This window comes from Trichomycterus rosablanca, chromosome 12 (genome assembly GCF_030014385.1).
Source record: "Trichomycterus rosablanca isolate fTriRos1 chromosome 12, fTriRos1.hap1, whole genome shotgun sequence".
In the NCBI taxonomy this organism is placed as follows: domain Eukaryota; kingdom Metazoa; phylum Chordata; class Actinopteri; order Siluriformes; family Trichomycteridae; genus Trichomycterus; species Trichomycterus rosablanca.
The window spans coordinates 9,589,601-9,603,364 of NC_085999.1; the positions used below are offsets into that span (position 1 = coordinate 9,589,601).

General features: G+C 40.6%; 1 protein-coding gene across 2 annotated transcripts in view; it reads right to left on the reverse strand.

The window, feature by feature from the left end:
• kalrna (kalirin RhoGEF kinase a) overlaps positions 1 to 13,764 on the reverse strand; it is a 192,004-nt gene that overhangs the window by 54,884 nt on the left and 123,356 nt on the right. For both annotated transcript variants that reach the window (XM_063006545.1, XM_063006544.1), the window contains exons 16-26: positions 11,897 to 12,016; positions 9,280 to 9,498; positions 7,835 to 7,984; positions 6,275 to 6,389; positions 5,808 to 5,923; positions 4,556 to 4,678; positions 2,094 to 2,276; positions 1,798 to 1,916; positions 1,210 to 1,276; positions 598 to 707; positions 356 to 425 (exon numbers count right to left, since the gene is read on the reverse strand). In XM_063006545.1, coding sequence (XP_062862615.1) covers positions 356 to 425; positions 598 to 707; positions 1,210 to 1,276; positions 1,798 to 1,916; positions 2,094 to 2,276; positions 4,556 to 4,678; positions 5,808 to 5,923; positions 6,275 to 6,389; positions 7,835 to 7,984; positions 9,280 to 9,498; positions 11,897 to 12,016 — 1,392 coding nt within the window. The remainder of the gene's footprint in view (positions 1 to 355; positions 426 to 597; positions 708 to 1,209; positions 1,277 to 1,797; positions 1,917 to 2,093; positions 2,277 to 4,555; positions 4,679 to 5,807; positions 5,924 to 6,274; positions 6,390 to 7,834; positions 7,985 to 9,279; positions 9,499 to 11,896; positions 12,017 to 13,764) is intronic.

The following is a 13,764-nucleotide window of genomic DNA, read 5'->3' on the forward strand; positions in this document are numbered from 1 at the left end:
ATAAGTTTTATGTAAAAATTAGACACCCATGGTCAAATGTCTGATTTTCTTATTACGTATAAATAAGTTAACTCATTATCTAGATAGAAATAAAATAAGTACAGCCTATGTCTAATGACAATAAAATGAAAAAAAAACTTAACTTTAGCATTGCAATAAATAAATAAAAAAAGACTATTCTTCCTAACAAATTTTTGTAAAATTTACCTAATTTTTTCCATATATAAGTACTTTAAATGACATCAGTTCTATGATTTTGTAAATCTGAACATGATCTTAAACATTTATATGATTTATATAAGCACTTTTTATTCTAGGAGGCTAGTTTAAGGTGTATCAGTAACGAGGTACTTACCCATGTGACGAAACAGTGGCCCACATCTTCTGGTAACTGCTCATAGTTTATTAACTCTTTTAAGAAGATGCTACAAGAAAACAAACAAAGATCAAACCACTGATTTATCACAGCTCAAGATCACACAAAAATCATTTCGGCTAGTATTAAATGAAATAAATCACTGTTTTTAAATTTCTTTACAAAACCTGAGCAATAGCTTCCTGTATAGGACAGAATTAGTGGAGGTGTGCTGTGCATACTTGCTGTGGAAGTCATAAATCTGCTGGATGTTTCCAAAGATGATGTGCTCTTTGTTAGCAATGCCTGGTGGGATCTCCTCCACACCACTCGTCATCTCCCACAGGTATGTCTACACACACACACACACACACAGAGGATTGTAAGCAGACAGGAAATAATCGTCTGCAGAAATTAACTGAATATTAGATGACGGGTCAGAGAAATCAAAACAAAATACATTTCGATTTTAACCCTTTTAAAAGGGGGAACAATTTGTGTAACACATTTTATGTAGAAATATATTTAATTAGATTTCTTAAATTGCAAAACATTAGAGGGCACTCGGGTGATGCAGAGGTGAACTATGTTAGCCCACCACTGCTAAGATTCTGGGATTCGGGGTTTGAATCTCAGCTGTGCTATCATCTGGTCTGGTGTCTGTATGAACACAATTGGCTAATGACTGGGGGAACGGGGGAGCTGAACTGCCTAGCCATTGAGGAGTACACTTTTCAGTGCAGTCTTAGTGCCAGACCAAGCCCGAATAAATATAGAAGGGTTGTGCCAAGAAAGGCATCTGGTGTAAAAATAACACTGTTTTGAAACAGTTCTTCTTAAAAAGAATTTGTTACCTCTAAACACTCATGAAGATCTTTAACGTAGGCTTTTTCAGTCTGCAGCAGCTCTGCCATAATAAACCTGGAAACACACACACACAGGGTAATTAGTTTTGTACCAGTTTAGTTTCAGTTTTTTTTAGTTTACAGTTTTAGTAAACATGGTATAGCATCCAGTAATTAAGTAGGATTCATTTATTCATTCTAGGAGTTGGTGCCACCCAGAGACATGGATTACAACAGCTTAGGACAGAGGAATATGTTTACTCAGACCCAGGTTCCCAGGATCCAGGTTGCTGTTAACAGCCACACGACCTGCTGTGCCACTGTTCATTTCTTACAACAGACAAAAAAACCCTCTGAACTGCAAGGAGGTCCGTCATTCAAATCCCAGGTGTAGCATGGAATTTGCATGTTCTCCCTGTATCTGTGTTGGTTTACTCTGGGTGCTCCTGTTTCCTCCCACAGTCCAAAGACATGCAAGTGAGGTTAACTGGAGATACTAATTAATTACAATCCTGTTAGGAAAACAGCATGGTATGGCCCCATGTTTGAGGTGTGGTTGGTCAAACTTCTGGTGCTGAGGAAGCCATACTAACTTACTCTTTCTTTCTGGCTGACTTCCTCTTCTCCTCATTCACCTCATGGTTGGGCTCCCTAAGTTTGACCTCTGGGTCAGTCAGGCTGGCTGGAATAATATCCAGCTCCAGTTCCTTATTATTCTAAAACAAAGAGGGAAACACACATCAAAACTACTAACATCAAAATTATTCCTTATCTGATACCTGCTACACATTCTGAAAATGTTTGAGGTGTTACCTTTCATTTAAACAAAAGGGTGTGTGAAGGCTGAAGAGATGTATGTGATGTTAATGACTTATGTACATGGGCATTCTCACCTCAGAACTGATGCCCAGTGCGTTCTCCAGGTTGCAGCGGCACTGACTCATGCGCAGTGAGAAGTCTCGATAACGGCGGTCTACAGTGCTCACCCATTTCTTCAGCTCAGTCACATGCACGTGACCCTTCTCCACGAAATTATCAGCCAGCTGAATCAGCAGCTTTACCTTCTCCTTGGTTTGCTGCAGAAAACATTATGAATACATTTTAATAAAAATTGCTTAAGCTTTGTTATTCTTTAGTCTTAAATTGTTGTTATTTTAGCCCCACCAGCTCCAAACAGGTGTATTAAATCAATTATCTAAAATAAACAAAATGCTTCCAACATTTAGGCAACAGTCTAGGGAACACCTATTCCTGTTTAGCATAACTTTGCCCCCATGCTTAAAACAATGCCCATAAAGGTACATTTTATTTAGTTCAGTGTTTTGACCTTAACTCTTGTAAACACCTTTGAGATAAATTGGAATATCAGTTGAGATCAAGGCTTTGGAAATACTCTTTTGAACAAATTGGCACAAATTCCCACATCCAACTTTAATTATATTGAAGACCATACTTTCAGCCATATAGCAAAACAGACCCACCTCCATTTAGAAGGGTAGAAGTGCGGGTTACAGTATCATGCTCACATGCCATGCTTAACAAGGATGACCAACAAGGTGTATGGAGGTGTAGCTGACTGACAGTGCAGTCTCTGCTCTTCAACAAGTGTTTATTCGCTACAGTTGGGGAAGGGGCTTTAAATACCAGCTTCATGGGCCTGTCTTGTTGTGCTGTATAGTGTTTGGGTGTTTTCAGTGACCTGCATGCTCTGCAAGGCCGGAATACTGGGCTGGGCCATACCCAGCTCTTTATTGTTGACATTCTTTTAGTGATGGCATAAGTGGGGCTTTTGAGAGATCGAAGCAAATGAAACAAATGATTCGGAAAAAGATTCAAGCTTGTGAAACGTTTGAATCATAGCACCACAGTGACATCTATTGTCCAATCAGTGGTCTAACAGTAACATCTGTCTTATAGATCACTGAAAGAAGTGTGTGTTGATATGTTTCAAACGTTTTGAAACAGCGTGACATAATGAAACCTTTTCCGGGACAGTCATGTGACTTTTTCATTTTGATACGGACTTCGAAGCAACGTTTTGAAACACTGAGCTACAAATGAATCGATTCATTTTCGAATACGAGTTTCGAGGTTAACATCACTACATTCTTTGATCTGTTTCCTGGAAACTCAGCTGGGGGCCTTTTACCTTGTTGTGACTGGCTGCCTAGTGATATTCATCCTGAACGATGACTGCGACAGGCTTTAATTGAGACAGAGTAAGACAGAGTTTCCAGTTCTTTATCTTTTAAGAAAGCTTGGATTGTCATTGCCTGGTGGACTGAGTAGCTGGCATGGCTTTCCCTTTTTATTTATACTGGAGCAGGATGTCAATGATACAGTATGTGCACGTAAATATCCTGATGATCTGGGATTAATCTTTGCCTCTGATTACAGTCCATGACAAATGTATGTTTTCTCTCTGTCTGTGTGAGTTTCCTTTGGGTACTGTTGTTTTCTTCCTACCCCCTAAAACACTCACAAGGTGGATTGGTTAATCTTAATTTCCCCCAAGTGTAAGTATGTAAACGTGTAATTAAATGTTGCCCTGCCATGGATTGGTGTGTTTTCTAGAATGTCCTCTTGCCCTGCACCCAGTGTTACAAGGTGGTACTGAACACACCTTGTCCAGTCCCTGACCAGTTCAAAGCAGAAATAAATACACACATGTATAATTCATTTATGCGCAAGGATCAACACACAACATTCAACACACAGAGACAAAATTCAACAAATAGCTGCTGTATAGAATAACCCAGTCATGTAGGACAACTCTGTGTGGAGCAATGGGAATGGGAATAGGGAAAACAGCCTCACAGTGTGTATAACTGAAGTACATTACTACATTGTTTGCCATTTTTCGAATTCGATTTCTATAATAAACACACATTTAAGGCATACATGATTTTAAATACTATCTTTTTGAGAATACTTCTCTTTTGTATTCCAAATAACTGCATTCCGTTGCTGCCCAACCCTGTGTGTTTGAGAGATAGACTTTGAAGGTTTGAGTGTGTGTAGGTGGGTGTTTGTATGTGTCTGTGAAAGGACTGTGTTTAAAAGAGCTCTGATCTTTATTTATACGTTTTAGTTGAAGGCTGTGTTTGGTTTCTCTGTGTACATATGTGTATGCTAATGTTTGGGTAGGAGCTGATTGCAGTTTCTGTTTTAGCACTGAAAATTAGTAGCTGTCTGTCAGGATAATCTGAAAACCTTATCTGTCGAGTGAAAACGAAACAAAAACAAACAACAGATGAAATGCTTGAACACTTCAGCTTGTCGGGCTCTGTTCTAATGAAGAATAAAGATATCAGATAAAGATCAGTATGATCAAATGCCTGTAAGTGATTCCCACCTTAGCAGAGATGCAGAAGTTGTCGTATTCTCTCAGCAGCTCTTGGGTTTTTTCAGGTGAGTCTCCCAGAGAGCTGTGAGTGGAGAGAAAATACTCGCCTGATTCCTGAAGCCAGTCTAATGCCTGTTGAAGGAAGGAAAGAAATGATTACATGTACATGCTTTAATCCAAGGTGACTTTTAATTTTGCTGCCATCCAAGTACCAGTCCAGTACCTTAATTGCTGAGCTACAACCATTCTTAAAATATCATGTGTAAATACAGAAAAGATGACATTTGAAGTGCTCACTAGCAACATCTGGACTGGGTTTATTTATTTATTTATTTTGTTTATGCATTTTCTTCCCCTTTTCTCACTTTTAGCGCATCCAATTGCCCAATTGCGTCATGCTTCCTCTCCACCAATGCCGATCCCCGCTCTGATTAAGGAGAACAAAGCTAACCCACGCCCCCTCCGACACGTGGGCAGCATGCATCTCAGCACTGTGTACGGGCCAGTGATAGCTCAGTGGTTAAGGTACTGGACTAGTAAACAGAAGGTTGCCGGTTCAAGCCTCGCCACCACCAAGTTGCCACTGTTGGGTCCCTGAGCAAGGCCCTTAACCCTCAGTTGCTCATTGTGTAAGTCGCTTTGGATAAAAGCGTCTGCTAAATGCTGAAAATGTAAATGAGAGAGACATCCTGACAGCACTCTTTTCCCATCTCTGTGCAGGCGCCATCAATCAGCCAGCAGAGGTCGTAATTGCATTAGTTATGAGAGAGACCCTTTCCGGCTTAATCCCACCCTGTCTGAACAACAGGCCAATCGTTGTTCATGTGGCCGCTCAGCCCAGACGGCAGGCAGAGCTCGAGTAGCCACCTGAGCGGCCTGGACTGGGTTTATGACCTTTGTTCACACATGCCAATGCATTTCACATCATTCATTTATTTTTACTAAAATAAAAGAACAGTGTATGTACATGATGTTAGCTGATGTTAGCTTCTGCATGATTTTGTAACCTACAAAGCAAAATATAAAAATATCTTTATAATATATAGATTTGTTCTTGCCAGCTTCATTCATTATCCCCTCTAAATCTTTACCTTCTGAAGGAGTTTTCTGCTAACTTTGAAATGCTGTTAAGGTATTTTGATCATGATAAATTGGAGATGTCTTCAGCGCAGGTGTGTGTTAGCTTGTGCTGGCATTGGTACAAATGTTAAAGGTGCGTTTAGTGCAATTAGTCACCGCTTTGTGCTTCAATAAATCTCACCTGTTTGGCACTGCGCTCAAACACCACATACTGCTGGCACTGATCCAACCGGCGTTTCTTCATGGTCCAGAAGTGTAAGACTCTGTTTTCCCTTTGCAGTAGTTCATTCAGGATGGCTAGAGTAGAAAAGAAGCAGTTAGTACATCATGGGTTCTGGAGGATTTAAATCCTATTGTTTAGTGAATGTAAATGTGCTACTTTAAATAAAGTTTAATAAAAAAAAAACATAATATGTTGCAGTTGTATATGATTAGTATTTTCTAAGGAACCTAAGAAAGCAGTTAGCATTAGTGTTTATTTATTTCAGTGGCACTTTGCACATCAAACAGCATGCTTCATTGGTATTTTCTTCTTTGCTTCATAACTAAATTTTTAGCCCTGATTTAATAATAATAATAACTAAAAAAAGAAGAATATAGTCAAAAGCCTGTTCACTGCCTTCTGCAACCTGGACCATGTGGACTGACCTTTGACCTGCTGTTCGGAGCCACGGGTGTTGCCAGAGGATGAAGGAGTGCTGACATTGTTGCGATGAATGTACTTGAGAAAGACTTCAGCATTACGCCGGGCCAGAGTACAAGCCTAAAACACAGCACATGTTAGCATTTATCATGGTCTTTATTCCATCACCAGTCACATTAGAAGATTTACTCTTTGATACAAGTCAGCAAATCATACAAAGCTAATTATTTTACTGTTTGATTTACTTTTGATCGTGATTTTACACAAACGTCTAGTCGATTTTGGTTTGTACAGTCAGTGGGGATATTAAAGGTAAACATTGTGTGAGGGATGCTTGAACTGTGGTGCATTTCCGGTTAAAGGAGAACAGTAACCTAGGGATATAGCTTCGCAACTGACACACGCCCCCTCCGACACGTGTGCTGTACCGACTGCATCTTTTCACCTGCAAGTTCATATGTGGATCAGCCTTGTGCACGGAGAGCCACACCCTGATCACATTATTCCTCAAATCAATCAGCCAGCAGAGGTTGTAATTGCACCAGTTATGAGGAACCCTGGTCCGGCTTTCCCCCCCTGTGAACAACAGCCAATCGTTGTTCATGTAGCCGCCCAGCCCAGCCGGATGGCAGAGCTGAGATTCAATACAATGTATTCAAAATCCCAGCTCTGGTGTGCTTGCGTATTTTACCGCTGCGCCACCTGAGCGGCTTAAGGATATTGCTTTTAATTCTAAAGATGGTATTTATTTCTGGAACTTAAAACCAGTTATAAGAAAAAAGAGACTTCTGGACCAGTGACAATGACCACTGTGTCTATATCATTTGAAAGATAAGTTATACAGTTTTTGCCTGACATTGTGTTGGCTCCCACCAGTACATCTCTTAGCTCAGTAGCTCTCAACCTTATTTTTCTCTCAGACCCCCTGTGTTTTTCTTTGACCCCATTGACACAGGTTATGATATTATTCTTATGCTTTTAGCAAAGATGACAAAAAAGCTTCCCGCTCGTGGGGAATTCAATAAACCCCCGTAATGATGGTGTATATCTTGGTATTTTCTGATTTTGGTTAATGTAGTGGGTTTACTTGTGGTTAACTGCTGGTGGGAGCTTCCTCACCTGGGTTTGCCTCAGCAGGATCTGAATCAGAATCATTCATAGTGCCCGTCTGCTGACCTTTGCACTTTGAGGTGGACGAATCAAATATAACATCACAAGAGATCTCCCTTATGCTAATAGCCTATTGATTTTTCTGTCCCATCATATTACAAATTACTCTTCTTAACAAAATGCAATGGGACCCACCTCTGGGCTCACTCAGGCTTTGTGGGCTGCAACCCCCTGGGTCTCTTTTATCTTATAATGTTTTAGATAAAAACAATTAATAATAGTGAGAGCTTACACTATCTTGGATTCAAATTGAAGATAATTTTGTGCAGATTTAGTCTAGCCCAACAAACATAGTATACAAGTATATTGGTAGCTTGCCGAAGATAAGGCAGTAAAATTAGACCACATATCAAGTATTTATTTTTAAAAACATTCATTCATATTCATTAGTTTACCTTTAGAAAGGCCTCTTTCTGTTCCAGATGTTTGCTAATTAGAGGAAGCACATGGTCATTCTCTGCTAACGGGCCCAGTTTATCATGACCTCCACACCAGTCCTCATCTCTCCTGTACTCCTGCTCCAAACTCTCCAACACACTGCAGACCTAAACACAACACACACACACACACACACATCAATACATTTTAATTATTTGGTAATGTTTGTGATTAAGTTGGTTCTATAGGTGGTGATAAAACATTATCATCCTTGAACACCAAAAAGAGAACATCACAAGCAGGCCTACTATGCAGTATGAACTTATGTTTGTCTCAGTTGTCTTGTTATTGGGATAAATATTTAAACAATACACCCTGGACCATAGATTCTGTGAATGGAAGGCCAAAATGAAGAGAGAAAATAATATTTTTTTAAATATCCATATTTGCAGGCCGCACAGGTAGCACAGCGGTAAAACACGCTAGCACACCAGAGCTGGGATTTCGAATACATCGTATCAAATCTCAGCTCTGCCATCTGGCTGGGCTGGGAAGCTACATAAACAACAATTGGCTTTTGTTTAGGGTGGGATGAGCTGGACAGGGTTCCTCATAACTGATGCAATTACGACCTCTGCTGGCTGACTGATGGCGCTTGCGCAGAGTTGGGGAATAATGCTGATCAGGGTGTGGCTCTCCGAGCACAAGGCTGCTCCGCATATGAACTTGCCTCATGCGGGTGAAAAGAGGCAGTCGGTACTGCACACGTGTCGGAGGGGGCGTGTGCCAGTTGTGAAGCTCCTCAGTCAGCAGTGGAGGGTTGTATCTGTAGAGGTAAAGTGTAATGCAATCAAGGTAATTGGATACGACTAGATTAGGGGAGAAAATTGGGAGGAAAATATCGGAGAAAATGTGTATAAAAATCAGACATCCATGTCTTAATATCCAGGTGGAACGTCTTGTTAGATGCTTGTAATGGTGCATCAAATAGCATTCCTACATCTTCTTAAATTTTTACCTCATAAAACACAATTTTGATCTAAAACATGGCTAAATTCTGAATTACAAACTACTGACATTAAAATAGGCGGCACAGTGGTTTGGTGGGTAGCACTGTTGCCTCACAGCAAGAATTTCCTGAATTTGATTCCAATGTGGATTGGTCCTTTCTGTGAGGAGTTTGCCTTTGTGTGCGTTTCCTCCAGGTTCCCTGCTTTCCTTCCACAGACACGCACTTGCACTCAGGTTAATTGGAGACACAAAATCGCCTAAGGTATGTGTGTGTGTGTTTGTCCTGTGATGGACTGGTGACCTGTCCAGGGTGTTTTCTACTTTTTGCCCAGTAAATCTAACCCACAGCAACCTTGACCAGGATAAAGCAGTGGTAAAACAGAATGAATGACATTAAAATATCCAGTCCTGGATTAATGTAGCCAGCAGGTGGCAGAGTGGAGCATTTTACCTGTTCTGAGGTCTTGTAGAAAGCTACAGAGGCGTTAACGAGCTTGAGCCGATCCTCCATCTTCAGCATGAGCTGCTGCCAGTGTAGAGCCACCTTTTCAGCACAGGTTCGAATGGCATCAGGGTCGTAGTGTCCCGCCTGTAACAGGACTTCTGCTTTCTGCTGGACCTGCAGTGCACTCTGATGGGTCTTCTGTAAAGAGTTGGCATGGAACAAGGACTGGCAAGAGGGAGAAAGTAAAGAGAACAGTTACAGAAATTTAGAATTTAAATCAGTATTAAAAACAGCAAAACAAGAACAGGATACAAACTGTCTGAAATGTACAGTATTACAATTTCTTGGCAAACATGTTGAAGCATATTATTTGGGTTTATAAAATGCAACACAGAGCAGAAACAACATAACATGCGCACCCTTTGCTACAGCTTTTCTATAAAAAGTATTATATTTTAATACATAATGTGATTAATATTACAAATACCATGATACACTTTTGGCTACATTGTCAACTTTAAGTGAATAAAGAACACATATTATCCAGCAGACCCAAGGGACTAAAACATTACAAATCTAAAATGAATCGTCTACAACAGTCACTCAACATCCAAATGCTTACTGCCTTCCCTAAACTTTTTTCCTGAGCATGTAAACCTTCATCATGACAGATTTAGTCTTCCTGGGTTCGAACAGCAGCCTGTTCCCTGTCTGCTGGCAGACTCATCACAACGTAGGACATAAATCTAGTTTTAATAGCTGAGCTGAAATGTCAAAAATTGGTCCAAAGCAGGAAACGACAGCATAGTAAACCTGGAGCCAAATGCCAAAATGATAAGCAACCAAACACTGTAGCCTTCTAGAGAGTAGAACCAAGTTCTTCCAGATGTGAGCTAATGACAATAATTAATCAGGTGTGAAGAGAAATGCAGCATATAACAGTGCAACATTCATGACTTGGCACAATGTGATAAACAGACAAACAGACAGATAAGTACAGACAGACAAGTAGGTAGGTAGGTAAACAGACAGACAGACAGACAGACAGACAGGTAGACAGACAGACAGACAGACAGACAGACAGACAGACAGATAGATAGATAGATAGATAGATAAGTAGGTAGGTAGATAGATAGATAGATAGATAGATAGATAGATAGATAGATAGATAGATAGATAGATAGATAGATAGATAGATAGATAGATAGATAGATCAGTTTATTAATTCTAGTTTATTAATTAAAGGGAAAGTCAGGACCTGGCACTACTTGGTGGATAAATATAGGCTTGTTTACTGTTCTTCACAAATAAAAAGCATGTCATTTACACAATACCCTTGCCTGATAATATATTTACATGTTATAAACACTTTTAGACTATTAAGCACATTACAGTTATGACTAAATACAATCCAAGCGACTTGCTTTCAGCTTTTTGGGCTTCTACACTGGGGATGGGGTCCGAATAAAAAAAAAAACAAGGGTTGTGTCAGGAAAAGTATCCGGTTTAGAAGCTGGACTAAATCAGGTATGCGGACCAGGATGATCCACTGTGGTGATCCCTAAATAGGGAGCAGCCAGAAAAAAAAAAACAATCCAAGAAACTGAGGGTTAAGGGCCAACAGTGGCAACCTATTAGTAGTAGAGCTGGAAACAGATACCTTCTAATTACTAGGCTAATATCATACCCATTGAGCTCTCACTGGCCTGCCCTGAATTTGGCTTTACTAATTTAGCTTCCATATGGCCATAACTTAATAGAATCCACACTTTATCCTAAAACTTTCACTCCAGCCAAAAGCTCTGTAAAATAAAAAAAGAATTACAAACTGCATGAAAGGAAAGACACTTAAATACAGTCCTCGGTGATGAATCTGTAATCATGTGTTTATACTTATGTCTTTTATAGGACCATTTAGGTCAACAACTCATGCAGCATCCGTTTGGCTTGTAGTCAGAATAATCTCCACCATACAGGATCCTGCCCCTAAAGGTCTTTGTCCTAAACGTTTCCTCACAGGGGGCAAAAGTCAGATCTGTTTCTGCTTTTCTGTATAGATGCATGCAGCATCTGTTCTGGCCTGAGGAACAGGAGCTGTGTACAGCTACGGATACATCCTGAGCACTGATTTAATAAAAACGCTTGTTTCTAAAGGTGCTGTGTGTTCAAGCACTTAAATGGATTCCAGAACTGCACTAGGCTAAGTGTTTTAAATAGCTGTGTGTGTGGGAGTGTGTGTGTGAGCTTGGGTTACATAGATTAAGCATGGTTAGGTTGTTCACTGCATGAACTGAAGTTCCGGTTAAGGTGCTGGACTAAAAAGCTGAAGATTGTTGGTTCAAGGCCCATCTACACCAAGCTGGCACTGTTGGACCCCTGAGCAAGACCCTTAAACCTAAATTACTTGAATTGTATTTAGTCATAAAAAGTGGCTTTGGATTAAAGCATATTAAATTTAAAGAGGGCAAACTTGCACTTGTCTACAGAGGACCCCAACCTTAACCCTGGCCAAATATGTGGGATGAACTGGAACAATGACTGTGAGCAAGGACATATCTGTCAAAATAAATGCCAGCCTTCATAAACTTTGGGTCATGTAGTGTACCGATGAGTGTGTTTGTACCTCTATAGCCAGCTGGAACTGTTCATGCTCCCTTTGTAGCTGTTCAGCCTCTGATAGTGAGCTGGCGTTCACCATGCTGGCATTCAGCATGGACTCACCATTCCTGATCCAGCTAAGCACCTGAACACAACAAACACAAACATGATTACAAACTGAACCCACAAGCAAACCCACAAATTAACAAGTACAGATGCTTTCATATTATGGAATTCACATGCTACCTTGCTCTGTGGTTTCTAGAATATTCTAAGCAAGCGCAGTTGACCTTGACTGTAGATATGGGTAATGAAATGGGTTCATGTTTTGGGACTGGATCTTTAGTCACAAAGACATTAGTGTAATTGGCTATAGTTTCAGTAGGAATAGTGACTAAAGTGAACAGTTGTCCTACACCAATGTTACAGGTCTGAGGGCTTAACCCCTGCACCCTGTCCTGAATGGATGTCCACTGGATGACAATGCCTCCATCCACAGTGCATGTCCAGTCACTGACTGGGTTGATGAATGTGAAAATGATGTGAATCACATGCTATGGTGGTAGTTCCTCAACCCCCCATGGGCCACAAACATGCACTAATTAAAATAATGGAAATTTTATGATCTGACGGTAGTTATTATTATTAACTGGACCTCCACTGGCCACAAACATGGATTAATGTACAGAAATAGTAAACCTAGAGTACACATCAGGGGAAATCAGGGTGAGGTATCTTATGCCCCCTCCACAGTCATCAGATTTTAAATGAATTAAACACCCATGGACCATTCTAGCCTACTTGTTAATCTATAACAGCGTTCTCAAGACAGAAGAAGCACTTCTTCTGAAGGTGGCCCAACACCTTACTAATATATCTTACTAAGATGCTTTATGAGACTGCCAGTCCATTGCAGGGCTAGCCAACCATGTCTGTGTAAAATGCCTGGCATACAAATTGTGCCACTGTTATGGAGACCCCTGAATACGGGAGCAGCCAAGAGAAAAAATATATGAAACTGTTTCCTTATGTGGCTTGGTGGGTAGTACTGTCGCATCACAGCAAGACGGTCCAGGGTTCAATTCCCAGGTGGAGCGGTCTGGGTCCTTTCTGTGTGGAGTTTGCATGTTCCTTCTACAGTCCAAAGACATGCAGTCAGCTAAACTGGAGATACTAAAATTGCCCTTAGATTTAAGTGTGTGTGTGTGTGTGTGTTAAGGTATGAATGTTTTTATGTGTCTGCCCTGCGATGGACTGGCACCCTGTCCAGGATGTTTCTGTGTGCCTTGCGACCATTGACCACTGGGATAGGCTCCAGCACCCCCCACGACCCTGATAAGGATAAGCAGCTTAGAAAGTGAGTGTATTTGTCAAACCAATGTATGACAAATACACCCACATAGAGGAAATCAGTAGGGGTTCAATCATTTGTAAAATGCTTAATTTTATTGAGAAAACAGAAGCACTTGGTTTTAATTTGTATTGAAGCATTTTAATGGTATGCTAAGCCCATTTGTTGGTTTCACACACACAAAACCTGATTCCTGCAGTTTTAGGGAGTCTCTTTCCTGTCAAACCTCTTACTCTCCACAGTGTTATCCATCCATCAGCCCATTTCTCTCCATTAGCACTGATGTAAGTGGAGGCACTTGATGACTGTCTCTAGTAACACGCCTTTGCCCGCTATTACCGCCTGAATGAGATTAGCTCTGATAGATGGAAAGCAGTGACAGACACCACAGCAGCTTTCGGTATGCAGCATTTCACTGCAGTGATCTTCTTTCGGGAACTTTGCACTTAAAAGAGCCAAAACGGCTTCATATAGTGCTGTATAATCATACAGTAATACAGTGACGGCTAGATGTACAATCCTAATGGTGAAATCCTATTTAT